At 32.3% G+C, this 23,799-nt stretch overlaps 1 protein-coding gene across 5 annotated transcripts in view; it reads left to right on the plus strand.

Annotated features, from left to right (window-relative positions):
• Positions 1 to 169: 169 nt before the first annotated feature.
• RAD17 (RAD17 checkpoint clamp loader component) overlaps positions 170 to 23,799 on the plus strand; it is a 35,694-nt gene continuing 12,064 nt past the window's right edge. The window contains exons 1-16 of one of the 5 annotated variants that reach the window (XM_039870137.1): positions 180 to 322; positions 632 to 672; positions 1,549 to 1,652; positions 2,908 to 3,165; positions 3,820 to 3,903; positions 9,278 to 9,452; positions 10,792 to 10,928; positions 11,640 to 11,692; positions 11,774 to 11,899; positions 11,995 to 12,064; positions 16,830 to 16,941; positions 18,693 to 18,878; positions 20,515 to 20,600; positions 20,723 to 20,869; positions 22,128 to 22,277; positions 23,594 to 23,714. In XM_039870137.1, coding sequence (XP_039726071.1) covers positions 1,611 to 1,652; positions 2,908 to 3,165; positions 3,820 to 3,903; positions 9,278 to 9,452; positions 10,792 to 10,928; positions 11,640 to 11,692; positions 11,774 to 11,899; positions 11,995 to 12,064; positions 16,830 to 16,941; positions 18,693 to 18,878; positions 20,515 to 20,600; positions 20,723 to 20,869; positions 22,128 to 22,277; positions 23,594 to 23,714 — 1,747 coding nt within the window. In that variant the 5' untranslated portion in view covers positions 180 to 322; positions 632 to 672; positions 1,549 to 1,610. Of the gene's footprint in view, positions 323 to 631; positions 673 to 1,548; positions 1,653 to 2,907; positions 3,166 to 3,819; positions 3,904 to 9,277; positions 9,453 to 10,791; positions 10,929 to 11,639; positions 11,693 to 11,773; positions 11,900 to 11,994; positions 12,065 to 16,829; positions 16,942 to 18,692; positions 18,879 to 20,514; positions 20,601 to 20,722; positions 20,870 to 22,127; positions 22,278 to 23,593; positions 23,715 to 23,799 lie in introns of all 5 variants that reach the window. The other 4 variants (XM_039870139.1, XM_039870134.1, XM_039870136.1 and 1 more) reach the window with 4 other exon arrangements.

The following is a 23,799-nucleotide window of genomic DNA, read 5'->3' on the forward strand; positions in this document are numbered from 1 at the left end:
CCGCTTTCTAGTGCCGACCACTGGTTACTTGGCCTTCTGTGACACGATTTCATCACACGGTCCGAGGCAGGGACATAGGTCGGGTCCGCGATTCAGGTCAGGCAGAGCGCTGGATGTCTAAGTTACTCGCTCCTTTGGTTGCCCCCGCCCTTCGGGCTGTGTCGCGGAAGCGCCGGTGGGTCCGAAAGGTCCCCGGGAGGCGGGACTTCCGAGAGGCTCGGCGCTGAGCCCTTGTAGGGCCGGTGGCTAGCTACCCTTCGACCTGGAGCAGATCCTGGGCGCCACCGCTCCTCCGCCCACGAGGGCATGCAGCTCCCGGCAAGTAAGGCCGCCGCGGATGTGGCCGCGGTATATGTGTGTCCTAGTGACTCGAGACTACGCCTTCCCGGCCTCATGTTGCTCCTCCTCCCGACCTGCCCATCCTACATGGGGATGAGATGGGTGGGGATACAGACTCCTGTCCTGGAGCCGACGCACGCGAGCCTCTCTCGTATCTCCACTGATTAGCAGCATTCCGTTGCACGACTATCAGAGCTTAGTATCCCCTGTACAGTGTGCAGTGTGTAGGGTGGTGGTGGGTCTGTTAGAGATATTCTCGAAGGTGCCGTCTACCTCTGACGTTTCTTTTCAGGAACCTGGCATCAAGGACAGTTAACCTGCTATTTAAAGGAGGTAATTGTTAGTCTCGTTTTGAAAGACTCCTTACCATAACAACAGTCTGCGCCTTTCGTTTCTACCCAAATACGTGTTTTTTTCCCATCTATGTACCTCTTTGAAACTCCAAAGCAAAGACCTCTCTAATCGTGACGATTCGTATGTGTATGTGTACGATTTGTTTCCTAGTGTGTGCAAGCATTTGCACATTATGTGTGCCTCCAAACTATTGAAAAAGGTCCAATATACCTTCCATTTTATAAATTCATAGACCTTTAAAAAAACTTACCCCTGGCCGAATTGAAATCGATGAATTTACTAGTTTGTGTAAACATTGAAGAATTATGAAAGTCGCAAAACATAGTGTTTGTTGCCCCCAAATTTCCTAATATGTTCAGATAAGAAAAACAGTTATAGGAAAATTTACAATAAGCTGTAGAGTCTTTGTCTAAAATGAGTGATAAGTCTGAATTCATTGTATGGTCGAGTTTTGGGGTTTTTATTTTTTTGAAATTTTGGCAATGAAAAACTGCAATTGTAATTCAAAATGAGGGAAATTTTAATTTTCCATATAAAAACTGCACAAATAAAATTGTCTAATTTTTCTTAATTACAAAATGTAGGTATACAAATACGTGGTTTTTTTCATTTTCTCTGGTTATTGACTTCATATGAAATACTTTACATTTGTTACACCATAGATTATTTGACACAGTTATAATCATTAAAATTAAAATTTGTTTTAGCATTTTGACTCTTGCTTCAACTATGTTTACTATGTTCCCTTTCACTGGTCTTGAGCTTTAACTTTATTATGCTGTTGATTATATCATTTATATTAATTATTGTATTTCTGTTTTACCATTTTTCTTAATTGAGAATTTTTTTCTCTAGGTGAATTATACTTCAATGTACTACAGGTTGTATACTATGGATGGGAACTATTAAAGTTTATAATGTCAAAAACTTTTCTTAGACGAAAGGAATCTTCTACAAAGGTATGATACCCTAAAATGGCCCTGTAATAATTGCCCAAAAGAATGAAAAATTTTGTACATGTTCTTAATGATTTATTACTGCTATCAAAGTAATGGTGCCCAGTGTCTGTTGTAATTAGTGATCTAAAAAGTCTAATGATAAGTTATAAAACATCCATACACCAGAAGTACAGCCTTAATTTTGAAAAATTGTTTACAATCCCAATCACAAAGAAAGGGCTGAAAACTCTTTAATGAAAGAGCAGTAGAAGAAAGAAATATATGAGTTGTAGTTTGTGTTAAAGCTTAACAGCAGCCCTTACCTCTTAGAAATCATGTGGTTCAGTGTGCCATTCCTCAGCATGGTTAAGGGGTAGAGTAGAATGAGGATCAGGCTCGTACTCATATGCAGAGTAGCTGTTTTCCTAGTGATAGATCTGCTTTTTCTCACATCTTTAGTAAATTATTTAACTTTGCTGGTTCGCTTCCCCCTTTTTTTTATTTTTCACATTTATGTAAGAAATAAAACTGTAAAATGTATAAGTAACATATAGATTAGAATTGCTATCAAAAATTTTACTAGAACATAATATTTTTATATACTCTTAAAAATTGAGGAAAGGGGCCAAAATTATGGTAATAGTGACAGTCTCTTGAAGAGGAGGAAATGAATTGGATGGCTGTGACTCAAGTTTTTTCCCAGAGGTTTTCAGTTCTTTACCTATTATTAATAATATTCTTAACTCCCATCCTTAAAAGGGGATGAATATAATCAAGTCATATTTACAAATTATGGCATCAGAATTCTTAGACTATATCTTTACAAAGTCTTAAAGCTGTTAGGAATTATATGGATGTATGAAATGTATTAACGTGGTCAAGGCAGAAGTGTTACACTTCTCATGTTGTGAATGGTTAAAATAGTATCATTTTATTTATCTTGTTTTGCTTTTTTGGTAAGTAATTTGAATATTTAGGTTTCAGTTATACAAATGAGTTTAAAAATAATCAGCCTACTCTTTATCGTGGGAAGATTACATTAATAAGAATAAAGTTTGTATTCTTTATTCCTTTGTATGACATTCATCATTACCATGGTTAAGTAGACAAGTATGCATTTATTGTAAAGTAGAAAAATAACTATTAAAGAGCTATTTTGTGATATTTTTATTTTAAATGCTGCAAATATCCAAACTTTTTTTTACACAGTAGTTCAATTATATAGGGAATAGATGCAAAAAATTGTAATAGTATTTACATGATTTCTTTTTTTCAGATAACAGACTGGGTAGACCCATCCTTTGATGATTTTTCAGAGAATACAAGCATCTCTACTATTACTGCCACATCATTAGGTGTGAATAATTCAAGTCATAGAAGAAAAAATGTGCCTTCCACATTAGAAAGTTGCAGATTTCCAACTAGAAAAAGAGGAAAGCTATCCTCCTCAGAACAGTTTTATGGTCTAGAAAATTCAGAAGAATATCTGTCTGAAAATGAACCATGGGTGGATAAATATAAACCAGAAACTCAGGTACTAAATAGCATGCAAACAAGTTGTGTAATTTCAGGAAGGAGAGAAATGTGCATTTTTAGATTGTTACTCATAAAAATCTTTTTATCTGAACGATTTAGGAAAAAAACCAATAATTTGTAGGTTTTTTATGTTTCAAGGCTCAGATTTTCTCAACAGTTGTTCTGAAGTTGTATCATTGGTTATTTGTCTTAGATTAAATTTAGCCTCAACATAGGATCAATCTGGTTTTTTTTTCCTTCTAAAGGTAATACCTTTCCCTATTTATTCCCTTCCCGAAATGTATTTTAAGTTTTTTAAAAAATTTTATAATTCCAAACCTGTCCAAAATTTTTGTACAGTGATGTTAACCTAAAAACAATTTTTTCTATAAACTTAAAAGCAATAAATGAACAGGACAAATAAACAGAGACTCATGGACAGGGGCAAAAGACTAATGGTTACCAGAGGTTGGGGTAGGGAGAGGGAGGTAGATTGGATAAAAAGGGTCAAATATGTGATGATATTAAAGAATTAAAAATAAGTAATTTTTAAAAACCAATTTTTTTATAATAGAAAAAATTAAGTGTAATCAGTCTGTTTTATTGCTATTTCATGTTACTCATTTGCTAGTTTTTTCATTAAAAATGTTTATTTTAAACTTGAAATTTTTAGCATGAACTTGCTGTGCATAAAAAGAAAATTGAAGAAGTTGAAACCTGGCTAAAATCTGAAGTCTTAGAAAGGCAGCCCAAACAGGTAATTAAATAAAAAATGTGTTTTAAATATTTAATATCAAATGTTCCTCTGACTTATAGATGGTTATAAGAAGTTAAACTTCATGATGACTAAATAAATCCAGATCACTTGTCATGGAAAACTCTCTGGTCTTAACTATTTCTGGCCCCACTAAAAGATTCTGAGACTGAGTTCTCCCCTTTACTTAAATTTCTTTTTCCTTCTTATGCCCTGTCATAAACATAAAGCATAGTAAACTAGTTAAGGTGGTAGTGTATTTTGCACATCAGATTATTTCACCCTGAAGCAAGCAGGCAAATTATATACCAGTTTTCATACTGAATATAACCTAAAACAGTCATCATTCATTTTACACTGATGTTTCTTTTTTCACTTCCTAATTCCACAATTATGCTTTACCTCTAAGCTAGAATATTCTTTTTAAACTTTTTTTATTTTAAGATTCTTCAAACATAAAGGAAAATAGAATAGTAAATTAATACATACTCATACCCATAATATAGCCATCATCTTTTCCCTTAAGTATTTTAAAATAAATTATAAATATGTGACATTTTGATCAGACTTTTAGAAACATCAGTATGCCTCTTTTTTTTTTTTAATTTTCCTAATTAATTGTATGTACTATTATTCTATCTAACAAAATTAGCTAATTCCCTAATATTATCTCATGCTCAGTTCATATTCACATTTCTCCAGCTTTCTTCAAAATGTCTTATTTTGTAGCTGGTCAGTTATAACCAGGATCTTATCAAGGACCACATCTTGCATTTGATTGTTATATCTCTTAAGTCTTTTTAAATCTAGAATGGTCCCATTCACCTTTTCTTTCTCTCCAAGATATTGACTTATTGAAGAGACCAGGCCAGTTGACTTGTAGATCTCATGTTCTGAAGTTGTCAGGTTGTTTCCTCCTCATAATGACTAACTTGTTCTTCCATCCTGCATTTCCTGTAACTTAAAAGTTTGAATCAAGGGCTTGATTAGACTCGAGTCGAATATTTTTGCAAGAATGCTTTATTAAGCCATGGTATTTATTTTATATTGCATCATATCAAAAAATATGTCTGGTTCTGCTATCTTTACCGTTAAGTTCAATCACTAGATTAAGGAGATGACAGACAAAAATCTTCATTGTAAAGTAATTTTTTCCCTTACAACTGGCACATGATCTGTGGGGAGATACTTTGGCAACATGTAAGTGTCTTGTTCCCCAGCAATCTTTCACCTATGTTCTTTAGCATCTATTTTCTGTCCTTGACTGAATCACTTATTTTGTTAAGATTATGAAATGGTGATTTTTAAATTCTATTATTATTTCTATAATTGTTAGCTGGCATTTTCCATAAGGAAAGTTTGCCATCACTGAGTCGGGCTAGTTAGTTACTTTTGAATATAGTTTCAACTGGAAAGACAGGATACATTTTAAGTAATTCTCTTTAATTTTCAACGTTGAAATGAAGCAGTTGGTGTTTTCGTTGCCTCCAGTGGTAACAGGTCCTCTTTTGAATCCTGGTCCTTTCTGTCTAGCTTGCAGATCTAACCCTTTGGGTTAGTGTTAAGATAGCATATACAAGATGGATTTTCAATGTCAGCTTTAGTATTCCCCTGCTGGCTCATAAAAATCATCTCTCTTCCCTGAGTATACATTCTTGAGCAGTTTTCCTGACGTACCTCATAGATCCAGGCTTTTCCTCATTGATTTGTTTGATCAGCTTAGATAATTGTTTATATTTTTCAGAGTCCACTGTGTTTTCTCACTTATCAGTACTTTTTTAGTATAAACATCCTATCTTAAACCTGCACATGTAGTATTATTATTATTCTACCAGGTGGATAAACTAAGTTATGTGTATACATATATAGGTATTGGGGAAAATATTTCTTCTATAGTTTTAAAGTCTTTTTCTCTCTAAGAACTTGGACTTTAACCAATCATATATATTCTCTGTTATATAAATTTTCAGTGATGTCACTGATTACAAGACATTTTTAGTCAGAGAAATTTTGGTAACTTCTAGATTTCTCTATGGGCAAGCCAAAATTATTTTAAAATTTATTGTAAGTACTTCAAATATTTACTGAGTTAATCATTCAGGATAACGTCTTTCCTTAAAAATATAGTAAATTTCTATTACAATGTAGACAGTCGAATTAACAAAAATTTTCATATTTTAGTGTCTTATAGTCTTATAGGAGACTACCTCCCAATTTTATTACTGGAAGCAAAACTTTTGCTATGTAGTTCCTACTCACTGTGTCAAAGAATAGACACTTAACTCTATTACATGAGAAAAATACATGACTTCCCTTGCTTGAGCTTCCTCTTCTTTTTAAAAAGTAATTTGCTTGGAAGTAGTCAGTTCTTATTATCTGCATTAATTATGTTCCATAAAGTTACCACAAACAAAGAATTAGCAAATACTGAACCATTGTTCCTAAGAGAAATACAAGGTTAGGTTCCTGTGAAACCTGATGTTCCTTCAGGTTTACATCCTTAGGTTCCTGTGAAACCTGATGTTCCTTCACGTTTACATCAACCCATCAATATATAATAACCTTGTTTTATGTGTCTGCCTGTTTAAAGACACCTTATTTAATATATATCACTAAATCATTAACATTAAACTCATGGCCAATATTACTATAACTCATGCACTCATCCATTTTAAAAAGCGGAATTGGCTCTCTTCTGGGTCCAAGTACACAGGCCTTTACTTACACTAGTTAATAAGTGTAAACAAATGAGCAAGGATTACAGCCCACCACTAGATGTAGGAAATCTTCCCCCGACATTTTTTGGCTTTTTAAAAAAAAAATTATTAGTTTTAAGTATATAGTATGTTGGTTTGACACATATATAGTTTATAAAACCATCCTCCTAATTGCTCTTTCTCTCCTCTAGCTCTCTACCTAGTCATTACATTAAGGCTAACTGCATTCCCTGTGCTGTGCTCCCTATCCCTATGACCATCTATCAATTACTAATTTGTACTTCCTTAACCCTTCACCCCATTCTCCCAACCCCACAACCCCACTCCCCTCTGTTCGTCACCAGATTGTCCTCTATATTTGCGAGTCTGTATTTGATTAGTTCTTTTTGTTCCTTAGATTCTGCATATAAGCGAAATCATATGGTATTTATCTTTCTCTGACTTATTTCACTCAGCATAATAACCTCTAGGTCCATGTCATTGCAAATGGTAGAATTTCATTTTTTTAATGGCCGAGTAATATTCTATTGTATATATGAACCATAACTTCTTTATTCAGTTGTCTGTTGATGGGAATTTAGGTTGCTTCTGTAACTTGGCTATTATAAATTGTACTGCCATGAACATAGGGGTGCATAGATCTTTACGAATTATACTATACTACGAGGCTATGGTAATCAAGACAGCAAGGTACTGGCATAAAAATAGATACGTTGGTCACTGGAACAGCATAGAGAGCCCAGAAATAAATCTACGCCTATATGCTCATTTAATATATGACAAAGAAGGCAAGAATATATAATGGGGTAAAGATAGTCTCTTTGATAAATGGTAGTGGAAAAATTGGACAGATACAAAAAAAAAGAAGCTGGACCACCTTCTTACACCGTATACAAGAATAGACTCAAAATGGATTAAAGATTTAAATGTAAGACCCGAAACCATAAAACTTTTAGAAGAAAACATAGGCAGTAAACTCTCTGATATTGCTAACAGTAATTTCTTTTTGGATATATCTCCTCGGGCAAGGGAAACAAAAGAAAAAATAAACAAATGAGACTACATCAAACTAAACAGTTTTTCTACAGCAAAGGAAACCATCAACAAAACAAAAAGACAACCAACTGGGAGGAGATTATGATACATTCGCTTATGATACATTTGATAAGAGGTTAATATCCAAAATATATAAAGAACTCATACAACTCAACAACAACAAAAAAAATCCAATTAAAAAATGGGCAGAAGACCTGAACAGCTATTTCTCCAAAGAGGAAATACAGATGGCCAATAGACATATGAAAAGATGCTCAAGGTCACTGATCTTCAGAGAAATGCAAATTAAAACCTCAATGAGATATCACCTCACACCCATCAGAATGGTAATCATCAATAAATCAAAAAACAAGTGTTGGCAAGGATATGGAGAAAAGAGAACTCTTACATACTGTTGGTAGAATTGCAAATTGGTACAGCTGCTATGGAAAACAGTCTGGAAGTTTCTCAAAAAATTAAAAATGGATTTACCTTTGACCCAGCAGTTGTACTTCTGGGTATTTATCCAAGGAAAACCAAAACAATAATTCATAAAGATCTATGGCTTTAACTTTTTGGTCAGATTTACTGTATGAGGGAATATTACTGGGACCTACACTCCAGTCTTGTTACTGGAGAGCTCAACGGAGTGGAGGTCCAAAGAGGGACCCGGACCTCAGAACTCCAGTGGTGAGGTTCTTGTCTTATGCCATGAGAAAGAATTCAAGGACACAACCAACAGCAAGCAGGAAAGTAAGTTTTATTAAAGGGAAAGTACACACTTAAGAGAAAAATGGGGGCAGCTTAGAGAGTCTGCCTGGAGCTGTCAGAATTATGGGCTGTTGTTTTCTTGGGGTTTGGGAAGTGTCCCAAGGCTATCAGGCTTGCCTCCCAGTCTTGACTTGTTTCCCATGCCACCTGGAAGGGAGGAGGCGGCCCAAGGACAGCTGTCTTATGTCCTAGCCTTGGCTTGTTTCTCTTGCTGGGATCTCAAGCTTGAAATCAAAAGGTCTGAGTACGGGACAAGGAAGAAATTCCAAAGCCTCAGGAAAAGGACTGAGTAGGGAACTGAGGAAAAATTCCAGAGCCAGGTCCGTCCTGGAGGGGAGGGGAAACTTCGATAGGCTATCCTGTCTCAGTCTCTCTTTAGAGTCCTATCTCTGGTAAATGTTTCTACATTTATTAAAGAATCTGATATCCAAACTGAAGTCTTTTCCTTAGAATATTGTATTTGTATAATATTAAAGTGTATAATTTAAGGAGAGTTCTGTATCAAGATCGAATTTTATGAGTTCCAGTAACCTCTAAAAATATTTGTTGCAGAAATTACCTCCTTAATCCAGCTGAAGTTTAGTTGTTTAATTTGGCTGCTAAGTAGTCTTTGGAAGAGACATAATGCAAGAATTGAAGAATTATCAGAAGCTACGCTTAAAAGTTCAGGAAATATTATCTTATTTTATCTAAAGCTGGTTTATTTCATCTCGGTTTATAGTGAAATGTAGTTTGCTTATACCAGACATTTAGTAAATATTTATAGAAGTAACTAATATTTAGGAAGAAAATTCAAACATATTGTAGCATTCTAGTGATTTTGATTTTTAATTAATGTTTGTGTTTGGTTTTAGGGCGGATCTATTTTATTAATAACAGGGCCTCCTGGATGTGGAAAAACAACAACTATAAAAATACTATCAAAGGAGCATGGGATTCAAGTACAAGAGTGGATTAATCCGGTTTTACCAGACTTCCAAAAAGATGATTTCAAAGAGATATTTAGTCCTGGTAAGGTTTGCTGTAAAGGTAATGGAAATTCTGAGAAAAGTCTGTGTTTAAAGAACTTTTGAAACAAACTTCCCATCCTTGTTATTAAGATTCCTAAGATCCTTTTTGGTGTATGTTTTTGAGAAAAAGATATTGCCTCTCTTATACTAGATTGGCATCTGCCCACTACCAACTGCTTCTCAAAGTCAGAGTAGCAATCAAATGAAACTATATGAGTGCATTTTCTCCTATACTTCCCAGTTTCAGAGAAGTAATTTCAGGAGAAGGAGAGGGTGGCTCCAGTAGAGGAGAATGGGATTCTTTGAGGATTGTCTTATCTGTTTTGTTAGATAATAGGCTAATCTGCATTGTTTATGTACTTTTTTCTAGGCTCTGGCTAGGAAATTAGACTGTAAATAAAATCTTTTTGTTTAAATGTAAATCAAGCTTTAAGATATATCGAAGGAACTTCCAAACAAGTGAAGAGAACTTAGGTCAGACCTGATCAAATCAAATCAAAACATAAGCAAACTCTTTGGAATTTGGAAGGAGACCTTAAGACAAACATCCAAAAATAATAACAGTACCAATTTAAAGATTTGGTACATAGTAACTTTACATGTATGCTTATATACTTCAGTATAATTATTTTTAACTTTCATTTTCTTATTGCTACTATAGATAACTAAACTAGAGGTAGCCAAATCTCCTAGGCCACTTCGAAATGAAAGGGGTTCTGTAGAAGAACAATTTATTTTAATGTGGAATATTCCTCAAAATCCCTTCTCTGGGATCTTTTTTAATATGCTCTGTGCATATTCTTTGTGCATATTATATTCTTAGTATGCACACTCTTATGTTGCTAATATCCTGTACTCTGGGAATTTTTACTGCTTTCTAAATAGTAACATTACTTTTGAAAATTTAGCAGGTCTTTATAAACAGTCTTCTATGTAAAACATGTTTTCAGAAAACTTCCTTTATGCCCTAATTCACTAATCATTCTGCTTTTGTTGTTAAATCTTTATTATTGAAAATTATTTATAATCACTTATTTGGAAAGTCTTCATTATATAGTCAAAGTCATAAGTATTTTTACCAGTTGTATGGAATACAAGCTGTGTTCTGAAGTCAGTTAACATTCGTTGGTATTGAAAAATTCCTCATGTCCATGATGACTCGTGTCTTTTGAAAACGAATATCCTATTCTAAATTTGAACAGTTTTGTCTAATTAGAAAACATGCTATAGTATTGTGAGTTGTTCTTGCATATGTAAATGTGTTTGTTAATGTATATGAATATATTATATGCCTATGCGTAATATTGATGGATATATAATTTATTGAAAATAAAAAGGTTAAATATGTTTCCTTTCAGAATCAAGCTTCCATATATTTCCCTATCAGTCTCAGATAGCAGTTTTTAAAGAGTTTCTACTAAGAGCAACAAAATATAACAAACTACAAATGCTTGGAGATGACTTGAAAACTGATAAGAAGATAATTCTGGTTGAAGTAAGTACAACTTTTAAAATCCTGCTGTAATTATTGAATAAATAATTGAAAGATATATCTTATATGATAATGATATTAACTCTCTCCATAGTATTAATAGTGGTAAAATAGTGTGGCTTTGTGATAGCAGAAACCTAAAAACCTGTTCAGTAAACTTGAATAGAGTAGCTGTAGGTTAAGGAACTTTAAAAATGAATGGCTTACGGTGAAGGGTTAAGGAAGTACAAATTAGTAGTTGATAGATGGTCACGGGGTGGGGGGGTTAGGGAGCAGGCATAGGGAAAGCAGTCAGCAATACTGTAATGGCTAGGTGTGGAGCCAGAGGGAAGATAAGAGTAATCAGGGGGCTATTTTTATAAACTATAAATGTCTAACCCATGTGCTGTATAGTTGGAACTAATTTAAAAAATCTTTTTTAAAAACTTAGTGGCTTAAGTTTAGAAAAGCAAAAGAAATATTTGGAAAATGATGTTAAGTGGAAATACTATAACCAGTAGTGACCCTAAGAAATTTGGTGTGAAAATTGGGTTTTTCATTGATGCATTACTGTTTAGGATATCAGTTTTTTCATATTTCCCTTAATTTCTACAAAAGTTCTAGCTACGATACATTGAATAGAAAACATTTTTTCCTGTGCTGGCAAATATAAATCTGAAAATAAATTTGCTTGGGACTAAAACTGAACAAGTATTTGTCATATGTTTTCAATAGGATTTACCTAACCAGTTTTATCGAGATTCTCATACTTTACATGAAGTTCTAAGGTGAGTTTCCGTGAAATTTTCTAAAACTCTAAATTAAATGGCAAGTGGCTTAAATTTCAACATTGCTATATTTTATTTTAGGAAGTATGTACAGATTGGTCGATGCCCTCTAATATTTATAATCTCTGACAGTCTCAGTGGAGATAATAATCAAAGGTTACTGTTTCCCAAAGAAATTCAAGAAGAGTGTGCTATATCAAACATTAGGTAAGAATGAAATTTCTGCTTATAATGTTCACATACAAATTGTATTTTTAAATTAATCATTTAACCACTATCTTTCTTTGTAAAACTTTTGACAGTTTCAACCCCGTGGCACCAACAATTATGATGAAATTTCTTAATCGAATAGTGACCATAGAGGCTAATAAGGTAAGTCTTTTAAAAACCGATTAATTTGAATCTTACATTATAATTATAGAAAACCAAACTTAATTGGTATTATGTAAACTTGAGGAGATGGAGACACATATTTTTCAGTTTTAAAATTAAAATTTTCTAATTTTTTAAATGACACTCATAAGATATGTCATTTTAGAAAACGTAGGAAGTATTGATTTAAAAAATTCTTAATCTTTTTCTACTATTAAACTTAGCTTTCTCTTTCACATCAAAGTAAATTTCCATTTGCTCCTTAGTATTCTAAATTGTGTCTGTTTTCAAGAAATTGTTTTTGCATCTAGGTACTTTAGTTATCAACAGTTAAGCTGCTTTTTCCTGTTGTCACTTTTTTTAATTTAGTAAGGTTTTTTCTGTGGTAAAAAGCACATCATTAACCATTTTTTCCAGCTTTATTGAGATATAATCATCTAAGTCTAAGTTAAAACATGTTGATTTGAAACACTTATGTATTGTAAAATGATTACCACCCATAGCATTACCTAATACCTCCATCACATCTCATAATTACCATTTCTTTTCGTGGTGAGAACATTTAAGATTTACTCTCTTAGCAATTTTCAAATATATAATACACTGTTACAGTGTTATTAAATATATCATCTTAAGCATTTTTAAGTGTTAAGTATGTTAACATTATTGTGAAACAGCTCTTGTCACTTTTAATGTATCATTTTTTTCTATTTTTCAAATCAAGGTGATGTTAAAATAAATTGATGGAACTTCTGCTCCCAGCAGCATGATTCTAGATCGTACATGAAACTTGTGTGTGTGTTGCACTGCTAGATCCTAGGAATTGAGGGATCCAAATTAATTCCCAAGGGAGAGGTTGTTTTGAGGATTAAACAAAACAATGTATGTCTGTAGAGCATTTAACTAAGTCAATAATGATGAAAAAATAAGTGACTATTAATAATAAAGTCCAATAATGAGGAAGCAGTTACTGTGGTGAGCTATTATATTATTAATTAGAATTTTGAGAATATTTAGTGGCATAAGAAAATACAATTTAATGTCACATTAAAAATAACAAGAAACAAAGTTATATGATAATGCTGACAGTAGAAATGATATTTTCAGCCTTTTGTATGTCAGGCACTGTACAGAGTATTGTTATTTACCTGATCTTATTAAACCTTACCATAACAAAACAAAATTGTTACATTATCCCTATTGTACAGGTAAGGAAAATGAGCTTTGGGGGGAAATAACTTACATAGTATCCCACAACTATTAAATATCAGATGGGTTTGAAGTTTCGTTCTGACTTCAATTTACTGTGCTAAAGCAAAACAATTGTCAGTAAAAATAAGATATATATACACATACATATATATATATATACCTACACATACTAAAAGAAAGTATTTAAAATGCTAAGTGTGATTAGTTCTGGATAGTTGGATCACTTGTGATTTTTTTATTGCCTTTTCAAAAACTCTACATTCTCTACTATAAACAAATAATTACAAATTATAACTTAAAATTTTTTTAAACAAAAATTAAGAAATAGTAATATACTACTTTTATCACATTAACTGAAAACTTCTTTTAAGATTAAGTCATTAAATTGCAAAAAGCATTTACTTTGGTCAGTTGTATTATACTAGTAAAAAGAGAATACCATAACTTCTTCGTTATGTAGTTAACAAGCTATATCTTAAATAGCTGGTCTGCGAGAATATTAGAACTGTCATGATTGATATGGTACATCACAGGAGCAACAACAAGCACACTAGGCAAGTCCTTTAAGCTTTTATAAAATCAAATGTTATGATACTGTCTGGGGTCTCCGAGGATGATAATGATAGTATAGGAAGATCTAAAGAAAAGTTTAATCTCTGGCTTTCTGTAGCTAGTTAATTATATTAAGAAAGATTGTGACATCTTAGGTGAACTAGTTGTACAGTAGTCCCCCCTTATCTGTGGGGGATATGTTTCAAGACCCCCAATGGATGCCTGAAACTGTGGATAATGCTGAACCTCTATTTACTTTTGTTTTCCTATACATACCTATGATAAAACTTAATTTGTAAATTAGGCACAGTAAGAAATTAACAACAATAACTAACAATAAAATAAAAACAATTATAGCAATAAGATAAGAGTTGCTTGAACACAAGCACTGCAATACTGCAACAGTCAATCTTATAACCAAGATGGCTACTGAGTGACTAACTGGCGGGGATTATATACAGCTTGGACATACGAGACAAAGGGACGATTCATGTCCTGGGCAGAATGGACTAAACAGTTCAAGATTTCATCATGCTACTCAGAACGGCGTGCAATTTAAAACTTACGAATTGTGTATTTCTAGAGTTTTTATTTAATATTTTCAGACTGCAGTTGACCATGGGTAACTGAAACCATGGAAAGTGAAACCTTAGATAAAGTGGGACTACTGTAATAAGAAAGAGTGTTGAATATCTTAAATGTGTTGGGTTTTTTTTTTAGTTTAAATAGATGTTTCTATATTTTTATAGGACAAATGATCTTTAGTCTTTTCTGAAATCATTAGATATGTAAAGTATGAAAAGAACTGCTGATCACGTATTTTAGCCACATCTACATGTTATAATAATTAACATCCATGTTATTTTCTTCAGCTACCAAGCATCATGATTTCAAATTACATTTCCTTTTTGGCCAGTAACCTGAATCTAGAATTTTTCAAAAACAAGTACTATCAAAACAATTTTTTAATGTATTTACAATAAAAATGAAGTTAATCTGGAAGAGAACTTCACAGGCATGAGCAAGAAAGTTTTATTAAAGAATGATGAAGAAAGACTTGCTATCTAGGTATTGAAATGTAATATAAAACCATGGAAATTACAACCATGTGGTATTGGGACAGTAATAGAGAAATAGAAGAATTAAAATGAGAAGACAGCACAGAGATAGATCAATATGTATAAATAGGAATTTTCTATATGAAATAAGTGAGGAAAGAGTTGACTATGATAGTTCATAAGTGGTGCCAAAACAATTGGATGTCCATATGGAAAAATATAAGGTCACATCTTTGCTTCATACTATGCACAAAAATAATTTCCAGGTGGATTAAAGGTTTAAATACAAAAATAAAAATTAGAAGAGTATTAGGAAAAAATAGCGACTTTAGGTTGTGGAAATCTTTCTAAGCCAGAAAAAAAGCCTGAAAACCATGGATTTACTTTTTAAGAATGAGAAACGTAGGAAATGACAAGGCATGGTAAGGTAGGTTAAAAGATAAGCATGAGAAATAGAATATATTTCTAATTTATGTAACAGAAAAAGCATTAACATCTGAATATGTAACAATGTGCCTATAAAAAAAGGCTAAGAACAGAAGCCAGTACACAAATATGAATGGCTGGTGGACATGAGGGGTGTTCAGTCCTACTCGTAATCAGAGAAATTCGTATCATATTCAGATACCAGTTTTCACGTATCAGATAGCAAAAAATTTTAAAGATTGATAAACAGGATTGCCAAAGATATGGAAATTGGGCACTCTCACATACCACTGGTAGAAAAAATAAAATTGATAATTGTTACACTCTACTTCTACGGAAATATTCATGCATGTTGGCAAAGATCTGTGTGTGTGTGCGTGTGTTTGTGTCTATAATGGTGAAAAACTGGAAATAATGTAAATATCCCTTTAGTGGGGAAAATATTAGTTAACTTACGGTATTCCTGTAACATTTTTTTTAAATGAAATAAAAAATGAAATAGTTTTAAAGCAGCTAACAGAGCACAAAGAATGATACTAAGTAAAAAATTAACTTGTAAATTAATATAGTATGATCCTACTTATGTTTGAAAAATTAACACTATATGTTTATATATGCTTATAGATACTATATAGTTATAGATCTTTATGCACAGAAAGTCTGGAAAATTATTCATTAGAATGTTAACAATTCTGACAATTCTGATTGGGGGAGACAAACAGGACAGTAACTTTTTCATAAAAACTTTTGAAACAGCTTTGCTTAATAAAGTTAAAATAAAATATATATTGAAGGATTGTAGCTCGGTACTATTTTTCTGTTTTAATCAATTTTTACAAGATCTAAAATGGGATGATCTGTGAATAGTCACATAAATTCAACTTAAGTCATATCAGTAAATTATTAGGAGTTTCTGAGTGGTGAGATAAGATAAATTTTTCTTGCCTTTTGTTTATATCACTACCAAGGGTATGATAGGTGGTGTGTATATATATTTTAATTTGCTTACATAAAAAATATACATGTATTTTTTTATATCTTAAATATCTGTATGAAACTTAGGCTATAAATATGAGTTGATGCAGTTGTGGCTTTTTAATACTAAACAGACTGATTTAATATGTTGAAAACCCAAGCATAGCAATTTTCATGTAAATTTCAAAGATTTCTCAAATTTTTTGTGTACTGTTTTTATTATGTTTTGCGATGTCTGGGTGTGTACATATATGTTTGTACATATATATGTGTGTATGTATAGTAAAAAATAGAGAACTCTAAAATATAACGCAGTCAAAGTGAAACAACATTTTATACTCTTAAGATTTTACGTTAAGCTGTGTTAAATGATTGACTCTTATACCTTTATAGGCAGATTATTATTTAATATGGAGGCTTTTTAACATTCAAATTTGAAAGATTCTAATGTACTTCCATTAAGATAAGAGAATAGGGGAGTTTTTTGGGTTTTGTTTTTGTTTTAGAAAAACATTTAAAAATATTTAATTTTCTCATTTTAGAATGGAGGAAATATTACTGTCCCTGATAAAACTTCTCTAGAGTTGCTCTGTCATGGATGTTCTGGTGATATCAGAAGTGCAATAAACAGTCTCCAGTTTTCTTCTTCAAAAGGTAACTATGGAAGATATATTCTTATAGGATTATATAGGTAACTGATTTTCTCTTAATTGTTCTTGAAATGAAATCAGACTAAACATTTTACCCTTTAATTGATGTATACCTGTCTTCACTTACTATTTTTTTATTGAGATAGTGTCATAAAATTATGTACACATGCATGCACATACCCATATGAATACATTATCGTATATATCTGTATATTGGAGATAAACCTAAGATTCATTTATGTGGTTCGTTACTTTACCTTTCAAAGTTAATTTGACTTCCTGAATGAAAATCTTGGCTCTGCCACTTAGCGATGACTTATTCTTACAAGTGACTTAATCTTTCTGTGCCTCTGTTTTCTCACCTTTTATATAAGAACCTGTCTCAAGAGTTATGTGAAGAGTAAGTGAAGTTATACTTGTAGAGTACTTATTCCAGTGCTTGACATACTAAGGGCTCAATAAATGGCCAGCTGTTAATGAATTTAATACCATTGTACTCAGGTGCGTTTACTTTTGAACTTATTTCATACAAATTTATATATGCTATAAATTAATAAATTAATTTCCCCCTACTATGTAAAAGAGGTGCATAGCCATACTACATTAAAAAGATTGCCCCACTATTGGCAATGAGTTACATTTTTACTCTAACAGTCATAGTTTAACTGTATACAGCCTTCATCTCAAAACATTTAACAAATAATTTGATGCTTAACATTGAGAAATTATTAAAAAATTAAAAGCCATCCTAAAAATCCACCTAAAATACTAGTTTTTACCCATAAGTATAATATACTCATTTAGTTTACATCTTTATTTTTCAAAATAACTGTAGAAAAATAAGAAGCCTAACACAACTGAAAACAGAATTCTGCTTATCCCTGTAGAAACATAGAGGTAAATAGTCCTTAGGTTCACTACTGGAATTAGGGGGTACGAAGGTTCAAGTGGGCCAGTTTGGGATCCTAACTACCATTTATAACATTTATTGCTCTGAGCTCAGAAGTTGTAAAGGGAGGAAAATAAAAATTTTGAATGGATCAGGAACTGTATTAATAATGTGTGTGGTTTTTTGTTTTGTTTTGTTTTCATTTAATTCTCAGAACAGCCCAGTGAAATAGATAATACTAATATTCAAACCCAGATCCTATGTTCTTTTGGCTATCCCAGGCTGCTTTTCTTAAGTGATGCATTCTAAGTTTTAAACAGATTTACAGTGAAATTTGAACATAGACGTATTTTAAGTTGGAGACTGCCCAAATGAGAGAAGTAACAGAAAAGTTGTTAAGCATGTATTGCAGAACCAGACTGCCTGAATTCCAATCATTTATTAGTTTATAACCTTGAGCAGGTTACTTAACCTCTATATCTCATTTGTTAAAATCTGTATACTAATAGTTCTCTCCTAATAGAGTTATGAGGATTAAATTAGTTATTACATTCCATGCACCAAGAACAGTACCTTGCACATAACACTGTGAGAAGTCAAGGTGATATGACTATATTAGAGAGTATGTCCTTTGTTTATATGAAAACTTGAAATCTGTGTCATGAGATACTTTTAGAAGACAGTTATTTTGTTTTTAATAGTTTAGCAACCCAAAGAAGACTCTGACTCAGTTCACTTATTTTATAATAATTGTTCATTAGAAAAATATATTTTAATTAGAATGCTTATTGTAACTATATATGAAATGTTCTCAGTTTTAGCTTTCATATTTTAATTTTACTGTCATTTCGGTGTATATTATTTAGGAGGGAACAGTTTATGTCCAAGGAAAAAAGGAATATCTTCATTAAAATCAGATGCTGCACTGTCAAAATCAAAAAGAAGAAAAAAACCTGATAAGGTTTTTGAAAATCAAGAGGTCCAGGCTATTGGTGGCAAAGATGTTTCTCTCTTTCTCTTCAGAGCTTTGGGGAAAATACTATATTGCAAAAGTAAGAAGACCTTATACATTTTTAAAAATCTATTAGATATTAGTCTTACAACTGAAATAAATACCATATTTTTAAAATGTCATGTGTTTGGTTCTATTATAAGAAAAAACTAGAACAGATACTGTTTGGCAAGGTCTAAGACAAAGCAGGAAAGTATATTTAGAGTTTTTAGTGTATGAGTAGAATTAAACATAAAAACTAACTACTGTAGACCACATTCATATTTGTAAGTCTTTAAAATTATAGTTTGCTGAAGGTAAGCTATCAGTCCATCTAGACTGTTAGTGGCAAGTATTAGTCTCACAAAGCCCTCTTAGCCCTGCATTCTGGCTACCAGAGCCCTGGGCAAATTGCCAGGTAGTTTAAAGTTTCTTTGAAATCTCTTACATTTCTCTGTTCTCTTCACTAGCTCCTCTCTCCCCAGTTGGAGTTGTTCCATTCCCCTCTTCTGTCTTTGATGCCCACTTCCCTTCAGCCCCTCCATCCCAGTCACCCATCTCTAAGTTCTCAAATCATCTCTCCTTTCAATAAAATCCCAAACTCTGTTCTTTATATGGAAAATATTAGTTTTCAGTCTTATCCTGAAGGAAGAAAATTGAAAATTTTAAATTGATATGATGTGATGTTTATAAAGATTAAAACAATGTACACTTTTTTTGAAAGAAAACCATTGCTGTAGTTGAGAAGTTTTTATATTACAAAAGTAAACAACTTTGAACCGTAAAAGTCTTAAGTGTACAGTATCCTCAATATTCTTTCAGATAGTTTTTCAAATCCCTTATAAAAAAGCTGCATCAGAGTCACAAATGTACACAGACATTCACTGAAGCTTCATACCCATCATGCCTTACTATCTGAGACCATTTTCTGGTTGCCAAAAACCCAATTGCTTTAAACTACTGTTTTTATCTTCCTATAAAACTCTGCAAATACCTCTTATACCTGCTTTCCATCTTATCTTCTTTCCCTCTTTCTATTCTGTTGTGTCTATGTTTCTGCTTCATTCCCTCCTCACTACAGGCACCCTTCTTGTTTTAGGCCAATGTCTTTCAGCTTCTTCTTTCCATGTAGTCAGAAGTTGGGAATTCTAGATAGAAACCTTCATGCCACCTGAGGAAAATGAAACAGACATCACTTAGGTGGAAATGAAGACACTCCACTGTCCGTGGCCCCTCTGGACCAAATTGACCACACTGGTCCCTTTCCTTCTACCCTTTTCTTCCTCAACATTCTTTTATAACCTCTTGCATTAGGGAATGGGTTTTCCTTTTCTCTCATGCAGAGAGCAGCATCTGCCTGCATAGTAATATAAAGCAGTAAATACCTCTGTATTGAGATGAGAATCAAAAGAAGAAAGCAGCTCAGAGCTGGAAAGGTAAAAGGTGGAGTGCTTTAAGAAATCAAATATGTTAATTCTAGAAAATCCAAAATCTAGGCATCAGAATTCTAAATTTTTCTTGCCAATAGTGAGGCAACTCTCATATAACTTTCCAGTTATTTTATTTTTTTATTTTAACAACTCACTTAGTGTTTTGGGCTTTTTGTGCCTAAAGTGTTAAAAAAACCTTCAAATGAGAGGTACTGCAGAATTATTAAGATGATACTATTTTTAATAATTTGAGAAATTTTTTTATAGGAGCATCTTTAACAGAATTAGACTCACCTCGATTGCCCTCACATTTATCAGAGTATGAACGGGATACATTACTTGTTCAACCTGAGGTAAAGTCTTAAATAACACTTAGTACTATTTACAAGACAGATTATTTCCATTCGTGGGCATATACATTTGACCACTGCATTTTTACCAAAATTACATATATGTGCTTTTTCTCATATTATAGGAAGTAGTAGAAATGTCACACATGCCAGGAGAGTTATTTAATTTATATCTTCACCAAAACTACGTAGATTTCTTCATGGAAGTAGATGATCTTGTGAGAGCCAGTGAATTTCTGAGTTTTGCAGATATCCTCAGTGGTGACTGGAATGTAAGACCATTTGACTTAAATATTTTTGTTTATGAATATTTCCTCAAAATTGAGAAAGAATGTTTACTTTTATTTTTAATTATTTGACATGATTTTATATAACTTCTTAATAACTATGTTAAAATTAATTCATCCAACTCATTGTAATGAAGCTTCAGCGGTTAATCTGATTTTTTTGGTAAGAGTATAGCACTAATTTTTTCTAAAATTCTTCTAATTATAAAATTATATGTTCTGAAATTTTGACAACCATTGAAAAGTGATTAAAAGGGAAAGAACTGTGCTTTCTATATTTTCTGCTAGTTTCGTAATTTTTTTTCGCAAATTTGAAATTAGTCACTATAAAATTTGTAATTTTTTTTTAACGTTTAACACTGCTCTTACCAGTGTAGTAGCCACTAGACATATGTGGTGGCTATTTAAATTAAATTAAAAATTCAGTTGCTTGGTCACATTAGGCATATTTCTTGTTACACGTAGCTAGTGGCTACTGTACCAAACAGCCCGGATACAAAACATTTCTATCACAGAAAGTTCTGTTGGTTAACACTGTTTTGATATGCTAATATTTCTCTGTGTTACAAATATTGAAATAGCATTAAAAATTAAAATTAGGAAAGATACAATTAAAAAGCATAGTGTCTGTATCATATTTAGTTTCATTATTTAGCAGTTGTATTTGCCTAGTTTTTTTATATTTCTTTTTTTATTTCGAAATTTTCCAACCTATAGACAAATTTAAAGAACAGTACAATAAATACCTATATATCTAACTTTTATTTAGCAATTTTTCGCATTTTGCCACATCTGCTTAATCTCTCTGTATTTACACACTTGTTTTTGGCTGAATAATTAGAAAATAATTGCAAACATCATGACACTTAATACTTAAATATGCATAAGGACATTACTCTTATTACAAGTATTATAGCGCATCACACCTAAGAAAATTAACGTTAATTCAGTAACATGCTGTCCTTATTTCGATTTCCCCAGTTGTCTCAAAATGTATTTAAAGTTTTCTCCCAAGCCCATCCAACATCCAGTCAGTTTACATGTAGCATTTGATTGATATTTCCTGGTTAGATATGCTTTAAATAATCTTGTAGCATATTAGTTTTAGAGATGCATTGATTTTGAAAAAAGCGAACATAGAGTTATTAAATATGGTTAGTCTTTTTTTGGAACTCATAGTACCAATAGTACTATTTTATAAATATCTCATTTTCTTTATTTCACATCTTGTCCCCTTTTTCAGACACGCTCTTTACTCAGGGAATATAGTACATCTGTAGCTACGAGAGGTGTGATACATTCCAACAAAGCCCGAGGATTTGCTCATTGCCAAGGAGGAGGATCAAGTTTTCGACCTTTGCACAAACCCCAGTGGTTTCTAATAAATAAAAAGGTAAAAAAAAAAAAGAATTGTACACTTTCAATAGGTGAACTTTATGGTATGTAAATTATATGTCAGTAAAGTTATTTTTTTTAAGTTAAAAAATAATGTTTCATTCTGAATAAATACGAAGACTCACAATTTTCTTAAAATTATGATAAAACATACAAGGACAGTCTTAAATGCTTAGTAATTTTTCAAGGAAAACTTAAAATTTGAAAGCAAATACGTATTAGTTGACTGTTACTAGAATCAAAGTACAGTTATATTTTAGTTTTAATTGAAAATAAATTCTGGCTTTGCCTCTGACCATCTGGACAAGTTATTTTACCTAATAACTAATAAGCATTTATTTTCCATAGCTATAAATGGAGAAAATTGAATTCTAGAAGTCAAAAACAAGTACTCCAGAAGTTGAATATCACACACACAGATTTTTTTTTAATGAATTGCTAATCTTTAAAAATTAGTATTATTAAAACTCAGATATATATTTCTGGCTTCAGAATTTCTAGAATCTCAAAATAGAAAAAAAAAAAAAAGGAAAGGAAGGTAACATTGGGTCATATTTTTACGTGGCAGTGATCTGCTCAAGCCAGGTTGCATCTGGCCCTTGAAGACAGGAGTGGTTGGCACCACTGTCTCCAACTGTTCCACTGCACTGATTTATATTACCTGCCTGGCTTCTGTAGCATCTGAATATGAGACCCCCTGGACTAGGTCATCTCTAAGACGTCTTCCAGTTCTAAAATCATATCGCTAAGTATAAGTCTATAATTCATAAGCTATTTTTCCCAACAGATTTCTTAGGTAATTTTATGACGTTCAGGCAGTTTATGTTCATTACTGACTTGCTTTGCTCTTTATAGCACATATGTTAATTAAGCATTACATATATGAATTATTTCTCTAAGACTCAAAGCTCCTTGAAGGCAAGATTGTGCTTTTCTCTTTATCAGCCAAACAGGCACTTGTGTTACCTGAAGAAAATGAGTTCTTTCACTGAGAAACAATATCCTTATATAATTTGTGATGTGTGTATGCTCAAAAACAGAATTCTTGATATTTAAGATTTTTTTCCTTCTACTTAAAGTCTTAAAAAAATATTCTTATTGCTATTATGTCAAATGTGAAATAGTTGTGTAGGTAAAATGCTTTATTAGATAAAATACTAGGATAGTTATAAAAGGCTATTATATATAATCTCTTAAAAGTATATTTGTACTATATAAGCCCAGACTTTTGTGATATAATAAACTTAGTGTGTCTAGGAATATATATCCATATTTTTAATGTTATTTTTAATTTTGTCTTTTGCTTTAATACAGTATCGAGAAAATTGTCTGGCAGCAAAAGCACTTTTTTCTGACTTCTGTTTACCAGCCTTATGCCTCCAAACTCAGTTGTTGCCATACCTTGCTTTGCTAACCATTCCAATGAGAAATCAAGGTAATAACATGGGTTTTTATTTTCCCCAAGAAGTACTGTTTTATAACATTATCTTTTTGTAGGTCAATTCGTTGCTGTTTACTAG

Source organism: Pteropus medius, unplaced genomic scaffold (assembly GCF_902729225.1).
Source record: "Pteropus medius unplaced genomic scaffold, Ma_sr-lr_union100, whole genome shotgun sequence".
Classification (NCBI taxonomy): domain Eukaryota; kingdom Metazoa; phylum Chordata; class Mammalia; order Chiroptera; family Pteropodidae; genus Pteropus; species Pteropus medius.